Source organism: Lichenostomus cassidix, chromosome 1Ab (genome assembly GCF_008360975.1).
Source record: "Lichenostomus cassidix isolate B80296 chromosome 1Ab, HeHo_3.0, whole genome shotgun sequence".
NCBI lineage: Eukaryota > Metazoa > Chordata > Aves > Passeriformes > Meliphagidae > Lichenostomus > Lichenostomus cassidix.
The window spans coordinates 988,266-1,007,322 of NC_139481.1; the positions used below are offsets into that span (position 1 = coordinate 988,266).

Below are 19,057 nucleotides of genomic sequence, written 5' to 3' on the forward strand. Positions count from 1 at the left end.
GTATTTGCAACTTCAGGATGTATGAAGTTCATGGAGAGATAAAACCACTGCAGGTTTTTTCTTGTAGCAAAAGAGGCTTGGAATGGAAAAAGTGATTTGTGATTTGATGCTAGACAAGCCCTTCTCTTTGCCATATTGTCACAACAGGATGACCAAAACTTCTCCTTCCCCATGAAATTATCTGAAACCCTGTTAGGAAGAGCATTTTGCAGAGCCAAACTGAGGTTCAGACTCAAAGTTAAGCTTCAGCTAAATGGAGATCAGTCTGCCAATGACCTTGACACCTTTCTGAAATCTGCAGCAGTGATGATGTGGCAATGGAGCAAACTGGATCAGCTTCCTAGTATCGTTAAAAAAAACAAACAAACAAACAAAAACCCAAAAAAAACCAAACAAACAAAACCCCCAAAACCAAAACAAACCACCAAAAAAAACCAAGATCAAAAAACCAACACCAACAAGCAGAGGTGAAAATTCATTGCTGATACCATGACAAGTCAACCAGCCTGAAAATCTCCTTTTTTTCCCCCCGAGGTAGCAGAGCTGCTGAGCCCAGCCAGGCTGAGCACGTGCAATAAATCTGACAGCCTGGGAGAGAGCTGGACTGAGTCCCACATGTCTGCTGTTGGACAAATGCCCCCAGACAGGTCTGCAGAGCTGCTCCAAACACACTGAGAGCCTCCAGAGATCCAGACAAATATAAATAGTGAAAAAAACCCTCTGGCTGGACAAAATTTGTGGGTGGGCATGGTGAGACTCCGTGGGGAATCCAGGATGTCTGGAATACCTCGGAATTATAACAACTTCAAATGCAAAAAACCCACTTGATTTCTGAGCTGGTGTCAGTGTGTTAAAGCTTGCAGTCATCCATCTGTCCATCCCCAGAGGAAAAGCCTGCAGGCAGCAGAGGATTCCCCCAGCAAGGCTGCAGCTCACTGGGGGAGAGCACAGGGAGATGATCTGTGCTCAGAGCTGATGGAGGAGCTTTAGAAACTTCCATTCTATTTATGAACTTCCATTCTGCACTTTAGGATTGCAGATTGTTCCATGAAACACCTGAAAGTGTTCAGAGGCAAGCCTGGCAAGCTGATTTCTGTAGCTTGTGACAGTCACAGTATTAAAGGCAAAGATGATCCCCAAATCCCTAAAAGTCTGAATTTGTCAAAACCAATGCAGCACCAGGTATTTATTGGTTAATTTATTGGTTAATAACTGCCCCAGTGCTGCTGCCCTTCCCTCCCTGTGAGCCCTGCAATGGGGACAGAGGCTCAGCTCAGCTCCTGCCCTGCCTGGGACAGGATTTGGGAGCTCCCAGCTGCAGACACATCCCAGCTTGAGGATCAGGCTCTGTTATTGTCAAGGAAAACCAAAAATAACAAGGCCAGACTAAATTATTTTTAAGATCCTGTGATTTTTAAAGCAGTCTTGTGACTTTTAAGGGGTCTGACTCATGACACTTGAATGCTTGAGGTTGGCAGCAGCGAGGGGAGTACAGCAGGATTTGGAGTGCAGTAATTTATTGCTGAATGTGTGGGAAAGGGCAGGGAGTGCATCTGCAGAGATTGGGGACAACAGGGGACACAGGCCAAGCCCTTCTCTCCTGGCCAGGCTGCCACCAAGCCACCCTGCTGCTGGCAGGAGCCACAGGGAGCTCAGCAAAGCACCCCAGACAGGGCAGAACCACACAGGATGGGATGGGATGGGATGGGATGGGATGGGATGGGATGGGATGGGATATGGGATATTGGGATGGGATAAACCTCTCCCCTGGATTGCAGGGAGGACAAAGCCCATCATCCCAAGCCCTGTGCCCATCCTGCCTCCCCAAACTGCCCCAGTGCCCCCATGGCTGCTGCCCAGCTCTCCCCACACCTCTGCCTGCTCACACAGGGACTGCAGCTCTTCAAAGAGAAGCCAAGAGGCATTTTCCTGTAAATTGCATCCCAAACTGCAACCCCCAGCATCCTCCAAGGGCACCCAAGGCTCAATTCCCAGCAAATCCTGGGGTTTGTAACAAAGACAACCTTTCCTCAGACAGCTGTGCTTACAGCAGCAGTGCTCTGCAAGAACACAAACATCCTGTGCTGTAATCTGAATTTCTGAGCTCTGCAGTTTCTCCCAACACACACACACTGCCCAGGGCTGGGATGAAAACCTTCCTGGATGAGGAGGCAGCTCAGGGCCATGGCACACTGATTTCTCTGCCTTCTGGAGACATCTCCAGCCTGCTCCAAGGGAGCCTCCTGCCCCATTTCCCTGTGGCCACCATGAATTTACTGCTCTGCCATGTATTTGTTTTATTCCAGAGCTCCTGGGCTCAGCCTGCAGCCTGAGGAGAGCTCAGCTCCCAGCTCTGCTGGCAGCACTGTGGGAACAAAGGTGTTTCCTGCACCCAACCCACCAGGGATTCCCCCAAAATCACCAACTGCCATCTGACAGCTGCTCAGGCAGCAGAGATTTACTAAAAAGCTCAAAGTAGGCATAGGAAACATGATGTGTTCTGCTAGCTTCCATTTAAAACTTCTCTGCAAAATATCTTTTCCACTATTCAGAATCCAAAACACCATGGTTTGTCAGCTCATGGGAAAGGACAGAAATGATAATGAAGTCCCCATTCAGAATTAAATATAAAAATGAGAACAAAATGAGCTTAAACCTAACTTTTTTTTTAATCAGTTCAGTGTTAATAAACAATAAAATCTTTCTGTCATTGAAGATACTACAAAAACAGAGCCTTTCTCCCTTCTTACAGCAGTGGAAATCACGTGAAATTTCACTAAAGCAAACAGAACTGTACAGGTGTAAAATGGGTTTAATCAATGAAATGTCATTCCCAATATTATCAAAGGTATTTCTTTCATAAATCGACATCACCATACCCACAGCAAATTCTGCTCTCATTTCACCAAAGCAAATCTGTAACAGCTGATATCAAATGCTGCCCTCATTGCCCACATAAAATGTAAATTAATGAAAAGCAACAGGAAGTACAAACACAACAGCAATTGCACAGGAATGGCAGACAATTCACACAAATGCCATACTGCATATACCAAGTAAATCCCAGCATTGAATTCATAACTTTATCTTTATATCACATCTGACATATATAAATATCTGGCAAACACAATCCCTTCTGCTCAGCACTCAGGATGAGCATTCCTGCTGATGATTTCACCTGCCCACATTTCACTTTCATATTTTCATTTTCATATTTTCATTTTCTTTGCTGTTCACATTTATAGCAAAACAACCAGAAGCCAGAATTCCCAGCAGTCTGAGGGAATTAGACAACAGACATTCCCCATCTCTCCCACACCACCACCAAAGCTATTTCATGGCACACACTGGCAGCACAAGGACCCTTTGGGCTGATGGCAGGAATCCCCAAAGGCACAGCTAGCCAAGGCAAGGCAGCAGCAGCATTTCCCAGGTGGGACAACAACTCACCTCTCTGCCTCCAGGCGCATCTCCTCACGCTTTTGCCTCCTGAGCTCTCTGCGGCGCTCAAAGTCATCCATGCTGCTGTTTGATGCTCCAAGCTCTGCAAGGATCCAAACCTAAAAGGGAGATGATCACTTAGATGAGAGGGAAAACACAAGGGAGGCATTTAACCAACTGAGCCCATCTAGCTGTGTTTTGCTGTCTGAACTTCGCCGTAAGTAATTTTCTTTTTCCGTCAAAAAACTGAACTTTCTCGGTATTGTTGAGATAAACAAGATTAATGAAATGTCTGGTAGGATAAACATAGCCTGTGCCTGCCTTGAGTTCCCCAGTTAAAATTAAATCAGCATGCTTTCAGTGAGGACTGTGTCCATCTGCGAGCCACAGAGCAGCTATTTGTAACGTCACAGGTCTTTTCCACTAACAAAAGCAACAATTCAGCAGGATTTTAACTTCCAGCCTCCAATTTTTCACCGCAAGCGGTAAAAGCGCTGCACCAGAGAGCTCTTATTTTCTGTAGCTGCACAGATAATTAAAAGTTGTGCAGAACTCAGTCCCAGTCTGTCTGTTCCCAACCCCCTGCACCAACACAAAAAAATAAAAATTGAGAGAAAATGAGAAAGAAAAGGAAGAGAAAAGGGAAAGAGAAAAGAAAGGCCAGAAGAGAAAGAAGAAAAATAAGCCACCGCTTATAAATACCACCCAGGGGAAGCCAAACTGTGTATAAATCCTGCTCAGAGAACGAAGAGCAGCAATATTTTTTCTGTAGCTCAATCCTCGCCTTTTCCCCGCGCCCTACCTTCTCCTTTCTGATTCAGTCCATGAAGTGTTTTCCCCTTTACAGCTCTTCATATACAAAGCCTTCCCAGCCTCGCTTTATATCCCATCAAGCCAACTATTCCAGAATTCCCCTGCAGCCCCCAAACCAAAAATGACTACCAGAAAAGGGAAAGCTGCTCTCTTTTGGTCCCTGCTTTGTTTACAGAGCTGTCAGTGGTTAGTTAAACTCTCTGCCTGGAATCTGGCATTTAAGGCTGCTCCAAGATTGCTTCCTGTGCAGGGCTGGCGGCCTCAGCTTCCTCTGCTCTGCATTTCCACCCCCAAAATCCACATTTCCCAGCCCAGCGCTCCGCAGGGAAAGCCACTGTGCAGATGCTGGCTGGAAAAAAACCTCCTGAGGTGGCTGAGGAAACAAAGCCAAGGTGTATTTTGCATTATTTGGGCTCTGTTTGCAATGCAGGTCTGCCTTGTCCGTTCTGTCCCTGCCATGGCCAAGTGCCCTCCCCAGAAAACCACTGGCATTGGCAAAGCCTTGCAGGATTGCAGGGAATTTGGGGCTTTTTCTGCCCCTTTTTTGGATTAAAACACGGCTGAGGGGAGGGGTTTGGTGAAGGTTGTTTTATTAGTTTGCTTTCCCTGGGGGTATTTTTCTTTCTGATTTGTTCCCAGATTGGGGGGTTTAAAATTTTGTTGTTGTTGATGTGATTTTCCTCACTTTTCTCTAAGGGTGTTTTTTTATGGAGCTTCAAAGGCAACATTAATTTTGTGAATCTGACAGAGACACTCCAATTGCTGCCACTTGCCTGCTTTTTTTGCTTTTTTTTTTTAAATTTACAGTTAGCCCATCTATCTAAAAAAACAAATTGTAACAAGATTTATTTTCCAATCTCGTGTTCACCCTTAGCACTGGGTACCCCTTGAAGAACACCCAACAGCATAGCTGCTGTTTTCTCCCAGGAAATGCTTCCATCTCATCCTCCACGTGCAGCCAAACAGACCTCAGCTCTTTGCTGGGTTTGCAGGGTGATGTGGCTCCCCTGGCAGGGAGACAAGGATCAAAGGGGCAGTGGGACACTGCAGGCCAAGGGGACACTGCAGGCCAAGGGGACACTGCAGGCCAAGGGGACACTGCAGGGCAAGGGGACACTGCAGGCCAAGGGGACACTGCAGGCCAAGGGGACACTGCAGGCCAAGGGGACACTGCAGGCCAAGGGGACACTGCAGGCCAAGGGGACAGCAGGTTTGTGAGCGCTCAGGGCAGAGGACAGAGCTCAGTGTCCCAGCAGCACTCAGTCTGTGCAGCACAGCCACATCAGGGGTGTAAAACATGAGCAGTTGGCTGCCAGGGTGACAAGTTGAGTGCTAGAAGTGAGAATCCCAAATTTTTTCCCACTCCACCTCCCCACAGCAGACATGCTGTGACATCTGATTTATTTATGATCTCCCAATGTCCATCCCACACCTCCAGCCCTCCCCTTCCCACCCCATCCTCAGCCCCACCTCATCTCCAACACCCCAAGCTCTCTTCCTGGTGAGGAAGTGGAAGTCTGAGGAGGATAATAACAACAACCCAGAGCTATTTCTGTTCTTCCTGCCCAGGAGCCCTGGGAGATTGCCCAGCAGTGATAAGGATTTCCCTGATGCAGCAGCTCAGGGTACTTTTCTGTCGTGCAGCCAGGATGGATGGATGGATGTGTTGGGAGGATGTTGAGGGTTTATTCAGTGTCTCCTCTGCAAGGACTGAGGCTCAGCCCTGCAGGACATCCAGGAGATACCAGCACAGCCCATCCTGCACTATTACACAATCCCAGTTTGGGGGAGCTCAGAGACATTTCAGGACCTTCCAAATCCATCTAGACAAAGGTTTCCCATGCAGCTGAACACCTGACTGTCCCCTGACCTGTCCTCCTGCAGATCAGGTGGTGACAGAAGACTGAAGTTATTGTCCTGTCATTGCCTTTTTTCCTTAATAGCTCCACCAAAAGCATCAACTCTCATGAAGGATTTCCTTAAGCCAAGCCTGCATGCAGCTCTGTGACTTGAGCCCCAATTAATAATAATGGGGACAATGTGCCCCATTAATCCAAGTGCCCATTTGGCCCTTTGTGTCCATCTCAGGTGGCCCAAAGCCCCAAGTGTGGACCTTTCAACATCAGCACAGGATTGGTCTGTGAGAAGCATAAGGAATATATTACTTCATGACATCTACTGTATCCCTGGGACCACCACTGCCCTTTCTTTCCACCTCCTCCACCTCAGAAGTGAGAGCAGAACCTCCTCGTTGCCCCTTTTGAAGCTCAAAGCAACTCAGCAAGCAACCCTCAGTCTGAGTGGGATTTGTTTAATCTGGCACCCCTGAAATGCAGGTATGACAAGCATTCCACTGCAATAGCTGGGAGAATTAGAGTTCCTTAATCTATCTTCAGTCAAAGCAAATAAATGTGTTTTTTATTAAAATCTGTCAGAAAACATTTGGAAATTATTTTCATTGCTCCCCTATTAACTCTGCTTAAGAAGAATTCAGTGCCACTCATGTTTTTTAGGAACAGGCACGACTTCACTCAAATCACAAGGTGGAGGTCAAAGGATTGGTTTGTCCTTTGTCACACCTCATGCATGCTTTCTCTTTACTCTGAGATGTTAAATATTACTGGAATCATCTATTACCAACAGTAAGGCTCCATAAATTAATTTTGAAAATTCCTTTAATGCAAAAGCACATCTGCAATCGTTTCTGTAAGCTTGGCCAAGTGTTTATGTTGCCTGCAGAAAATAAACTCTTGTACATATAGATATACATATATATATATATATATACACATACACACGAACTTGTATTAAGCAGCTTTATCCCTTCCCAATCAGAATAGCTCATCTGGGACTTAAAACAAAATAAATCTAGTAGGTCACATGAACACAGTTTTATTCCAATGTAGCTCTGCCTTGTTCCATCTGACTGTGCTTCTTAGGACTTCCAAGGAAAATTCATCAATGCAAACCAATCTTAGCGTAAGAAAAATCAAATTTTGGTGTTTTCTCAAGGTCCTGGTTTCAGTTGTTTGGACATTTCACTTCCAGCTCCATGGCTGTTTCCAAACAACTGACTTCGTGAGGAGGAGGCAGTGAATTACAGAGAATTTCAACAAGGAAATCAAAACCCCCATCTGTTAAAATCTCTGCTTTCGGTACAAAGCACATTTTCTCATCTCAGAGCCACTCAGCTGCCATGGAAAGTCCCCATTTATCTCCACTCCCTTCGGCAGGCTGCCTGCAGATTTGCCATTTCCACTCCTGCTGCTTCCTTCCTCTCCTTTCCTCCACTGCACAGTGACTTCAGAGCTTCCCCCGACATGGATCTGCACACTCTGCTCCCACCCTGATCTCTGACATTTGTCCATCATTTCCCATCAGCAGCTGAAGGAAGGACAAGCCCTAGCTGGAAGCTGCTGGCACAGCCAGAGGTTCTCATGGCAGAGGGATTGACCCTTGACTCTCCCCTTCCAGTGTCCTCACAAGAATTTCAAATATGTTCTCCCCAAAGACCGCAAGATACTGAAATATTATTGGTTCAGAGTTGAAATCTTGGAATCCCTGGCACAATTCCCAGAGAATTCAATCAGGACTGCATTTCACCCTCACAGCCCAAATCTATCCAATATACACCATGGAATTTCCATGAGTTTACCAGGGACTGGTGTAATCCCAGATTTTGCCAATATAGGCTGCTTCACCCTCTTGTACCTTTGTGCACACGTGGGGAAAGCCAGAATTTCTCTTACCCTTGCACTCCTTTCTTGTGGGAAATGAATTATTTTTGCGTTTGCCATTATCACTGAGGAAACACTCAGCCCTTGCTGCAGATACAAAGGGCAGTAAAAGCTTCACTGCCCTTTACCTCTGTTTAATAAATGAAAATATCCCAGCTAACAACAAGGAAACCCCCATTTCCAAGAGCAAAACACACAGAAATTGAGGGGATTTTATAGCCCAGAAAACCATTTGTAAAAGTGTTTAATCCCCAGATGAGCTCTGCCTTGTGCTCACTGTTTGCTGCAGCCAAGCAGGAACTTCATGGGATATCCTTCACTGCTGAGCCTCACTTTATCTGCCTCTACCTTCATCTGCATTTTGCTAATCTAATCACAAAATTTGCCTCATCATGCCCTCAGTCCTCCTGCATGCTTTGTCACAAGTTTGGGGTCTGGCAGCTGAAATCCATGGCAACCCCAGCTGCTGGCCAAACTCATCTCCCTCAAACCCCAAGGGCAGAAAAACACCAACAACTGCCAGCCAGGAGCTCTTGGTTCTTAATAACAGCAAAGAACAGTTAGCTCAGATGACCAAGAAGTGGAGAATTAAAGTGGAGATGTATTAATGTGGAGAATGCACTTCTTGCCCTGTTAAATGATAATGCTGATTTCCCATTGATTTCTATAGGGGGGAAAAAACCCAACAAAAAAAAACCAACAAAAACAAACCACCCAAAACAAACAAAAACCCACAAAAACAACAATAAACCCCCCAAAAAAGAAACAAAAAACCCTCCAACAACACCCCAAAAATAACCTACCAAACAAAAAAAAAAAAAAACCCCATAAAACCAACAAAACCCAGAGAATGGAAAAGAGTGTCACCCAGGCAGGAGAAGCTGCACAATCTTCATTTCTGGCCATTCCACCCCACTGACCTCCACACTCACATTCAGTACCTCACCAATAGATTTTGTGAATGTATTTGTTTCCAGGCAGGTTTTATAAATGTTTAGCACTCTATTTACACACTTTTCTCCATATCTCTCTGGTCTTGAATTAAAAAGCCAAGGCAATGCCATTAAAAAGAATGAAATGTTTGAACAAATCTTCAGGTAAGGTTCCAACAGCAATATCCACTCAGCCAGGCTTCAAACCCCACATGTTTTCTGGAATGCATTGCAGAATACCAAATCATGATATATTAAGCTACATAGTCAGTCATAAAAAAGTAATAGAAAAATAATATGAAGGTACAACACAGCCAGCTTACTGTGGCTTCAGTTTTGGGTTTTCAACCCTTTTCCTTTTGCTGTTAAAACACACAGCTCAGGGTCCAGCCCAGCCCAGTGCTGAGCATCATCAACTCCAAGGGGAGATGCAACAACACCAAGTTTTAGTCATCACCACTGCATTTTCAAAGAAAAAATGAAAATTGTCAAAGAAAAACCCCACACACCTGAAGTTCTTTGGTTTGCTGATGTTCCTAGTTTTGCCCTAAGAGACACTGAGTATTTAGAATCCAACCAGGTCCTTGGAAGAAATGAACATTAAATTTTCAAGGTGTTGCCAGTTGCTCTTAAACTTCTCCTCCTCTTCCCTCCCAATACCTTTACACTCACACAGAAACAATCCATGTCGCTATAGATAAATCACAGCTGTAAATCCAATTATTCCATGGCAGAAGATCATGGAAATCTGTGCAATTCCACCTGGAATGGATCCAGCTGCAGACATTTCTATGGCTTTTCCACCTCCCACTGCCAGTCAGCTCTAAAAATGAAACTCAGATTATTTCCTGCCAAGTAGGGCTATCAGTTCATCTCCAATGAGCAGCAATTTGGTGTCATTTCGGTTGAAAGTTGAAGCAGGAGGTCAGAATTTGATTTAAAGGGGGAAAGCAAGGCAAAGTTCTGAGCACCAAAGGCACAAGAAGTCCCATTTTTAGAGCCACAGGGTGCAGCTGGATGTGTACAGGGAAGAACCCAAAATCCCAGATGATAATGCTGCAAACTTGGAGCATTCTTACAATCCATCCTCCAGATTTGAAAATTTAAAAATAATTTAATTTTTTTTTTAAACACCTGAAAATAGCTTGCACCCTTAAGGAGAACAAAGAAAATAAAATCTGGAAATATAAATAAAATATATCTAAAAATCATAACTAAACTAGCCAGATTTTTCAATGCTTACCTGAACCAAATAAAACCTTTACAACTTGCAAATACTGACAAGTGTCACTTCAGATCCTGTGAAATGATTCCCTACACATAAAACACAGGTTGCTCTGCAGTTAAATCTTTTCTCCCTTCCTTTTCCACTGCTGAAAGTAATTGAAAACAGAAGGCCTTGGTGCAGCCTAACAGTTCAGGAACAGAAATAATAAATGCAATATATATATATACATATATATATATATATATATATATATATCACACTGCACTTCAAGTTTGCTCTCAGTTGCACCCATCTATCTTCACACAAAGCCAATTAAAATCCAAAAGCATACAAAATAGATCCAAAATATTCCCCAGAGCACCCATCAGGTGACACCAATTGCAGGGAAATGCCAATAAAATCCACATAAAGATGCACCAGTTTCCTTAGCCAGGGAGTGCTGGAGGAGAAAAACTCACAATATCACTACCTTTGCTACTGCTTTAAGTGCATTTTATTTCTGTATTTCCATGAAAAAGGAGACAGAAATATCTTTGGAGATGACTAAGCAGTTTCTTGATTTCTATTAAGCACCAAAAAGCAGCTTTGCCAATTTATCCACACTGAAGTTTCTACAACTTAATAGAAACTCACTTCCAAGAACTACATAGGTCTTCTCAAAATATGTGCAGCAAGAAGTCAGTGCTGGGCCAGCTGGCAGATTAAACAAGCCATTAAATAGCCTCCTACTGAATTTAAAGGATTGGTTTTCATCTTTTCCTCTACATCCAGATGTATTATTTGGGGAATATTTTCCAGTGCTGGTTAAAAAAAAGTAAAAGAAATGCCCTTGGCACTTAATGAGTTTTTCCTCCAATGTGGTCTCCTGCTGCACTTGGAATTTATTCCATTACTGGATGGCTTGAAGTGATCCCAAAATACCACTGATGGTGTGAAAAGATGGGGAAATGTGTTTGAGGTTTGATTGTTCACTCAGAAGAAAGGACAGTTTGGGGTGAGGATGCCAGTGAGTGATTTCCCTCTGACCATCACTGTCCCCATTTGTCATCCCAAACACCATGGCTTTGTGCAGAAGAGCAGCTGGGAAAGGCAAATCCCACCAGGAATAAGGACAAGGCTGGCAGAGAAGCTCTTTTTAAAATTTTTTTAATTTCTCTGCACTCCCTGCAGGATGAGAATTAAAAAACAACTTTGGGTAAATCCCTGGGCCTTCATAGAACATTTCATTTTTCCTTCAGAGGTTCCAATAAGCATTTGGACTTTCTTAACGTTATCTGAACTTCATGATCTAGCAGTGTTCAGAGGAACAGAGAGTCTAGAATAAATGCAGGTATTAAACCAGCCCTGGTGTCATCTACCAAAGAAAAAAAATCCCAGAAAATCCAAACCACCACCAAAAATCCCCACTGAATAAGCTGACTAACAGTATTTCAGATAAAAATGCTCCTCTAACAGTTTTCCAGATAAAACCCCCAAATATCCAAGCTGCAGTGACCTCAGGATTTGGCTCCAAGAGGGTGTGATTTGCCAGAATTGGGTCACAAACACCCCCTGCTCCCTTCTTAGGGGCAGTTCAGCAGTTAATTGTAAAAGCTGAAGTGTAAAACCTGCATTCTGCATGAATTCTTTGTTTGCAGCCCCAAGATCCATGGGGGAACTCCTTCCTTGGCCAGCAGTCAGGATTCATTAGCCCTTTCAGGCTGATTCTTTCTGTTGTGCAGATAGCTGATGGATCTCAGATGTTTAAACAGCATCTAGCAGTGCTCCACTGACCTTGCTGAGTACACTTGGAGGGGGAAAAAGGTAATTTTCCTCCAAGAAATGCTAAAAATGTGTCTCCACTGCAGCGCAGATGCAGAGGATAAAGGAACTCCAGAGGGATTAAAATATTTTAGATTAATTTGGAAGAAGGCCACGCTGTGTAAAGCCTGGTTAGTTTGGGCCTTTCCAATTCCACGCCGTATAAACAAACCCACTTCAACTGCAGTTGTTTGAAGGAATGTTTAAAAAAAAAAATAAATAAAAAATCCCCCAAAGCAGTTGTAACTCAAATGACCTCCAGCTCTGTATTCTCTCCTCACTGCCTAAAGAACAAACATATGTACAATAGATTCTAGCCAGAGCTTGTGCAGTTGCTGCATGATTCATGCTGCTTGAAAATTAAATCAGTTAAGCAAAGGGATTCTGGCTCCCTCCAGCAAGGCTTTAAAGCTGAAGCAAGGTTGGTTTTGGCTTCCAGGCTTTGAACAAGACCATTGCTTATGGATTTTTGCTTTGGGGGGAAGAAATTAAAAGATGAAAGTAGATTGAAAGAAAGAAAAAGAGGGGGAAAGAAAAACAAAACCCATTCAGTATCATCAACACAACTATATCAGAGCTAACCTGATGTTCAGTGTGGCACTGAGTGGCAGAAGCAAATCTTGAAATGTTTACTCACTTTCAAGGTCAAATTTTGCCCATTTTACTCCTGCAGAATGGAGTTTTTGCTTGCAGAGCCTTCCAGAGAGATGAGTCAGAGAGTGGTTCTCAATAACCAGAACAAATAAAGGTTTGCTGACCTTCCTAAATTAATCAGATTGAGCCACAAATGGCCTTGAGGGTAGCAGAGCTCCAGCCAGAGGGGTAAAATCAAACACAGCTGGGTTATTTTGCATCCCTGCCATCTGCAAAACTGGGAGCATCTAAAATAAAGGGATTTTTCTTATTATCAACTATAAATCCCAGAGTAACTCAACGTTAGGAATAACCCAGCTGGGTTATTTTCTTGGTTTTTTCTGGAATTCTCCAGAATTCCCAAGTCTCCTGGTGATAGTGAAATGGAACCCAAGTGCTTGAGTGTCCCTCAGTCACTGCAAATCCCTCACCCCAGAGGATGGGAGGCACAGCTGAGTGCAGAGTGGGGCCTGACCTCTCCCAAACACCAAAAATGCCAAAATCAGTTCTCCACTGAATGGCAACACCTTGGAGAGGAATATGGAAGCTTGACTGAAGTTCAGAAAAAAAAAAAAAAATCAATAGTTAAAAAATCAAAATGAGGACAAAAGTTGTTTTCATTAAAAGGTGATCAGAATCTTTTTTCAGATGATAAAAATTAATTTAAATTCTGGGATTTGAGGGCTAACATCCCTTCTCTTTTTGAAGTTATCATGAGATGTCCTGAATATGAGCTTGCAGGAGGCTGGGATGGTTCTGACCATGAAACCAGCTGGGATGATGATGATTCTGCAGCAATCACCCAGCTGATAACACACACTTCTCTTGCTGCAACAGCACCAGTTGAACTTCTCCAAGTCATTTTTCCTCTTGGATGTTCCTTCCCACCAGTGATGAACACTTTCTCCTCACACCCATTTTCCCTGGAATCCATCAACCTCCCCCTGGAGATGCTCCAGCTGGGCAGGGACAGAACCATAAGGGGAAAGCTGGCTGAGGAGAGTTTTACATCAACAGAAAAATCCACACAGAATGTGGAGCTCCTTGTGGTTGGTTTTGCTCCTCAGATGTCATGGAGGGACCTCTGCTGCTGACACACCACTGCACACGTTCATGGAAACAAGATGTTCTCCTGTCACTTGGGCTAGCATGGTAAGACATTTTCAATAAATACTCCCCACCATTTCAGAAACAGATGTTACACAGTCAAATTGCATGTTCTCAAGAGAAATGGCCAAGTCCTGCTTAGTAGTGCTTGGAATTTTCTATTTTGTGCTTCATATTATCACCAGCAATGCAGGAAAACTCAACAGTGATTACATCCTCAACTTGCCTTTTGAAATGTATTCATCTTTAAAGTTTACTCCAATAAGTTTGCAAGTAGAATTATTATTTTCCAACACACTTAACTCTGCTGTTTCACACACATGCCTGCCACAGCTCTACATCTGTGTATTTTGTATTTTCTGCATCTTCAGAGGAGGTTTGTTTGCTCTACCATCTCACACAATGGCTAAGAAAATGTCTAAAATACTCAGCCTAAATTTTGCTTTTCTTAGCATTTCTAGCCTCAATGTTGCTCCTTGTTGCACTCCTAGTAAGATATCAGTTTGCTAATAATTCCATTCTTAATATTGCCTTTCCCTGATCGATTCAAATAGAGTATATCTGATACCTGTAGTAATAAATATTGAAACCTCACTGGCTCTTAGTCCAGTGGCAGAAGTAGGATTAATTGGATTTCTTAATAAATCAAGTTGTTTCAGTTTATTTACTGATTCCTGCAGCCAATTTAGTGTTGCCTGAGGTAGTCAGGGTTAGTGTGGTGTGAAGGTCAGAGAGACACAGATGTGCAGTGATATCTCAGTTAGTGCTGATTTTTGGTTTTTTAGAGACTATGTAGGCTTTTTATGGAATAAAATACTCTGAAAATTCCGGTAAAAAAATAATTGAGAGAACAATTAATAAAAATAACTAATGAAATTAATTTTTACATAGAGATTTAGGGACTTCTCTCAGGTTTTGCTGCTCAGGATTCTCTTTGCACTTGGAAGGCAAATAGCACTTAGATTACCCTCCCTTTTACCACCAGGCAAAACCACGGCAGAGCTTTGTCTCTCAGTGACAAAACCAGCAAAAACACAACATTTCTGATAACCCTGCCTTTGAAAACCACCAGCAAATCCCCCTGAGCTCCACGAACACGCTGCAGACTGCAAATGTTACACAAGCACAGCCCGGGATTTTCAGCCTGAGGCTCCCTCGCTGAACAAAGGGAAACAAAAGCTGCTATTCCAGCAATGTGCCCTTTTCCCCTGTCAGAGAGCAGCTGCTATCACAGAGTCACAGCTCGTTTGGATCATGTCTGCACCAAGTCAGCTCCGCTTTGCATCAAACTGCCAAAGTTAGCCCTAATTCCAGTTGATGGATGACAGCTTTTCTAGCCTCCCCCCTTCTCAAAACGTATTTAAACATTGCCTCCCGCATGAAAAAAGCCCTCCCAATATTCAAAATACAAATGGAGTCTTTAGCACGTTCGCACAACCGAAATACATGTTGAATGTAAATGTTTAAAACTAGCAAATTGAAAAAATCCTAAGGAAGGGTGAGAATGTTAGACCAGCAGCTCTGAAGTTGAGTGACAAATAAACAGTGCTTTAATACAGACATGTGGGTACCAAGTGTAATGGAAAAGAATTTTTTCTTGAAAAGAAAGGCAGAAAAAAAACTCTGCCTCAGGTAATCTCCTGCAGTTTGGGGTATCTGTTCTCCTAAAAAAATTCCAGTCTGCCTGCAGAGACTGTAAGGGCTTTTTCAAGGTCAGCACTCAGCAATTTAGGGAAGACCAAATTCACTTTTTTTTGAAAGGGCCTGTTTCTCATTTAAGCTATTTAATGTCATCTCCTTTCATTTTCAGGTCCCTGCAGCAGAAAGCCTTAACTGTGCAAAGGGACTCCAGCAAAACTGAGAAGCCAAAAACTTCATATTCCAAACCCACTGTGAGAAAAAGTTGCAAAAATCAGGTTCTTGTTGGAAAACAAGCATGGGGGAACTTGCAGAGCTTGGGAGTTCAGACTCAGTTCACATCAACACCTAAAGATGCTGCTGAGGCTGCTACAGCACACCTGAGAGCACCACAAACAGCACCCCTGAGAGCACAGCAGCACTGCAGACAAGATCATCCTGGGAGACTTCAGCCACTGCTCACTGCCACATCATGGAGAACTCTTTGGCCAAAGCTCTTCCATCCCATGATATGAAAGCATCACCAAAATGTAGGCAAGGAAAAAAAATTTTTTTTTTTTTTTAATGCTGCTCAGTGTAATTATGACCAGGGTTCTGAATAATTGGCCCCATTTATCAGGGGAGATCAGTGTGCTCTGCAGTCACACCCAGCAGGGAACAGCAGCCCTGGACATCCAGAGCAGCAGTGACAGAAATGCAGGTTGGAATGGCAGGAGAGCTCATTGAGATGGAGCTGAGGAAGAGCAGCTGCCAGTGAGGCTGAAGAATCCCAACTGCAGCCCATCCTTCCCTCAGCACATTCCCTTCCTGCTCAGGAGGGAATTACTGCACAGGGACAAACAGAGATTCTGCTGCTCCTGCATCCTCTGCACTGAGCTCTGTCTGCTCCCTGCCTGCTGGGAAGGTGCAAATAATCAACTCCACTCCATTCTCTGAGCCCAGCAGTGATTCTGTCCTTGCATGTGATCCTTCTGCTTATTCAGAATTTTGTTTTTTCCTTTTCAAATGTTCTCAAACCTCAGTCTGACAAGGCATGGTTTGTCAGAAGCAGATTTCAGCTACTCTGTGTCTGTTTTACAATTCCTAGGTGTTGTAACTTCTGGAAAATAAAAAATGTTCTTTGGCCAAACCTTGGGATGAGTCACAGTAAATTTACTCATTTGGGTTCACCCTTCAATGAGGAATAACTTTCTCTATCTAAATGATGCTCTGGCTTTGTTTACATCCTACCCCAAACACATCTCCAGCAGCCCAGCTCAATAGAAAACCCACCAGCTTCTCACCTCTCACAAAAGGGCTTTTCCCCAAAATGTCCTGGCTGTACACAGAGGTCACTCCAGGTCCCAAATGCACAGACTGAGTTCTGCCCCTCCTTTTCCAAGTAGAGAGAGGGTGGATGAGAGAAGGAAGACCCTGCACTGATCTCACTTTACCTCATCCCAGTAAAACCATGGAAAATGTCTTCAGAGACACTGAAGAAATGCTTTCAGCCTTGATTATTGAGGAGAAAAGCTGACCAAACCCATTCTTACACAATGTTTCCTAATGGCAAACATCTTTCAACAAAACAAACATTTCCAAGGGAAAATAAAAGACAATCATCACTAGGCAGTGACTTTGAACCTTAACCTCTGAGGGTAGCACTGATTGCTGAAAATAATTCATATCACCATGTCAGATTGATTTCCCAAGTCAGGTTTGAGTGGATTCAGGAACTGACAGGAGACTTACAGAATTGTCATGATAAAATTAAATTATGTTACTGCATTTTGTACTCAGATAAAGAGATGTTCCTTATTTCCAGTATAGAGAAATGTTGGTTTTTTCCTTTCCACATGAAGATATTGCTCCACACCATTTGCTTTAATGATTTCCTAAAGGCAACTAATAGCCTCTCCCATGGTATTTTCATTCTCATCCCCTAAACAAAATGAAGCTCTCTGGATAGAGATTCAAGGACATACTCATTACCCTGGGACCCAAAAATATATAAAAAACAGTGGACAAGAGGGGAGCAGGAAAGATGGTTAACATCATCACCTGAAGGTGTGATTGGAGAATTAAGGACCAAAATGCTAACAGGACAAAACTTATAAAAGATGAAGAACTCCTGACCCTGAATCCATTTTGGGCGTTTTCCCCAAGGGGGACTTTGCTTTCCTAAATATACCTTGAAAGCCTCAAATAAATCTGTCTGCTTTTATTCTCCTAATTTATCTTGGCCTCTTTCAGGCAGCCTGTTTTAGGCACCAATGCCACCCCTGTCCTGCTGCTCGTGTCACCTCCTCCACCCTGCTCTGCCAAAAGGAGGTGCAGAGGACACAGAATCCCCCAGAGCTCATTTCACCCCAAATTCTCTGCAGAGGGAGGTGTCTGAGGAAGCTAACTCCATCCTGGTGTGCAATATTTCAGCTCCATCCCAGGCACTGCTCACACTCAGCTCCAGCCCAGCTTGTCCCCAGGCTGGAATTTCCGTAGATTGAGGAGCTGAAGTTTACACACATTGTAAACACTTCCTCTCAATGGTTTGTGAGCCTCACTTGTTCTGGCAGCCAAAGAAATGTGTTTGTAAAAAAAAAAATAAATGTCTGAGTCTTGCATGTTGTAAAGAGTGAGTAAATAGTTTTTTGGACTCTCACACACTCCAAAAAGAAGATACAACAGGATAGCAACACACCAGAATATGATCAGAACACAAGTAAATATGATTTAAAACTCCTATTGCAGGAAAAAAGCTGCTAAAAATCCAACAGAGAAACAAAGAATGCTACACACCCATGAAATGGTTACTGTAAAACACAAGAGATTTTGAGTTGAAGGTAAAATTCCACGTGGAATGCTTTGAATCTCCTATCAGTTGTGAGGGAAATCATCACTGGTGTCAGTGACAGCACAGGGACAGGAGCCAAGGCTCTGCTCCACTGCTTTCCAGAGGAATTTGGATCAGCCTCCAAAGGAACAGCAAACACACATCAGAAAAAAAGCCTCCAAAAAACCCCCAAATTCTGAATACCACAGGAAAGGAAGTCTGAGGTAACTTCTTTGATCTTACTCACAGGAAGGCAATCAGAGGAAATATTCTGAGCTTTTCAGTAACAAACCAGCTGCTTGATGAATTAAAATGACTCCAGACAAACGAGGTGCTCTCTGTACAAAAATAGAAAATAAAGAACCTTATTTAGCAAAGGCACAATCACTGTGCATTCTTCATTTTTCTTTGGTACACTCTTTTTAATGACACTCCTAGAAAGGTTTTTTTAAGTATGGAATAAAACTTTAAAAGTTTGCAAGACACCAACAAAACCCACTGTCGAAACCTCTAGGAATTAGAATTTGACAAAGGAGACTTTGATTTCCCAAAATCTCTTCACCAAGTCAATCACTTTAAGAAGTGAAGCTGACACAGACTCTTGCTCTTAGTACAAGATGAAACATATTGTGAATTTTCCCAGCAGAGCCAGCTTTTCCCCCTAAGGCTATAGGATACTCCCTGCAGTATAAAACATTCACAAAAGTGCTGTGCAAAAGCAGATAAACAGTAGGATGACAGTCTGTAGATGATACAAAACTATTCAGTTTAATAAAACTTAAAGTCAGCGCTGAGAACTGGGAATGAGTTCATAATAATGATTTGTACGGGCAAACTGAATTCACTGTTCATATGTAAAGGCACAGGAGAAAAAAACCCTTAAATCTTTATACACACAGCAATCAACTCTAAATGAGCC

At 43.2% G+C, this 19,057-nt stretch overlaps 1 protein-coding gene across 7 annotated transcripts in view; it reads right to left on the reverse strand.

The window, feature by feature from the left end:
• CALD1 (caldesmon 1) overlaps nt 1–18,455 on the reverse strand; it is a 71,890-nt gene extending 53,435 nt beyond the window's left edge. For 6 of the 7 annotated variants that reach the window (XM_085049275.1, XM_085049273.1, XM_085049271.1 and 3 more), the window contains exons 1-2: nt 18,386–18,455; nt 3,451–3,560 (exon numbers count right to left, since the gene is read on the reverse strand). In XM_085049275.1, coding sequence (XP_084905401.1) covers nt 3,451–3,521 — 71 coding nt within the window. In that variant the 5' untranslated portion in view covers nt 3,522–3,560; nt 18,386–18,455. Of the gene's footprint in view, nt 1–3,450; nt 3,561–4,243; nt 4,378–18,385 lie in introns of those variants that run through there. The other variant, XM_085049268.1, reaches the window with a different exon arrangement.
• Nucleotides 18,456–19,057: the final 602 nt, after the last annotated feature.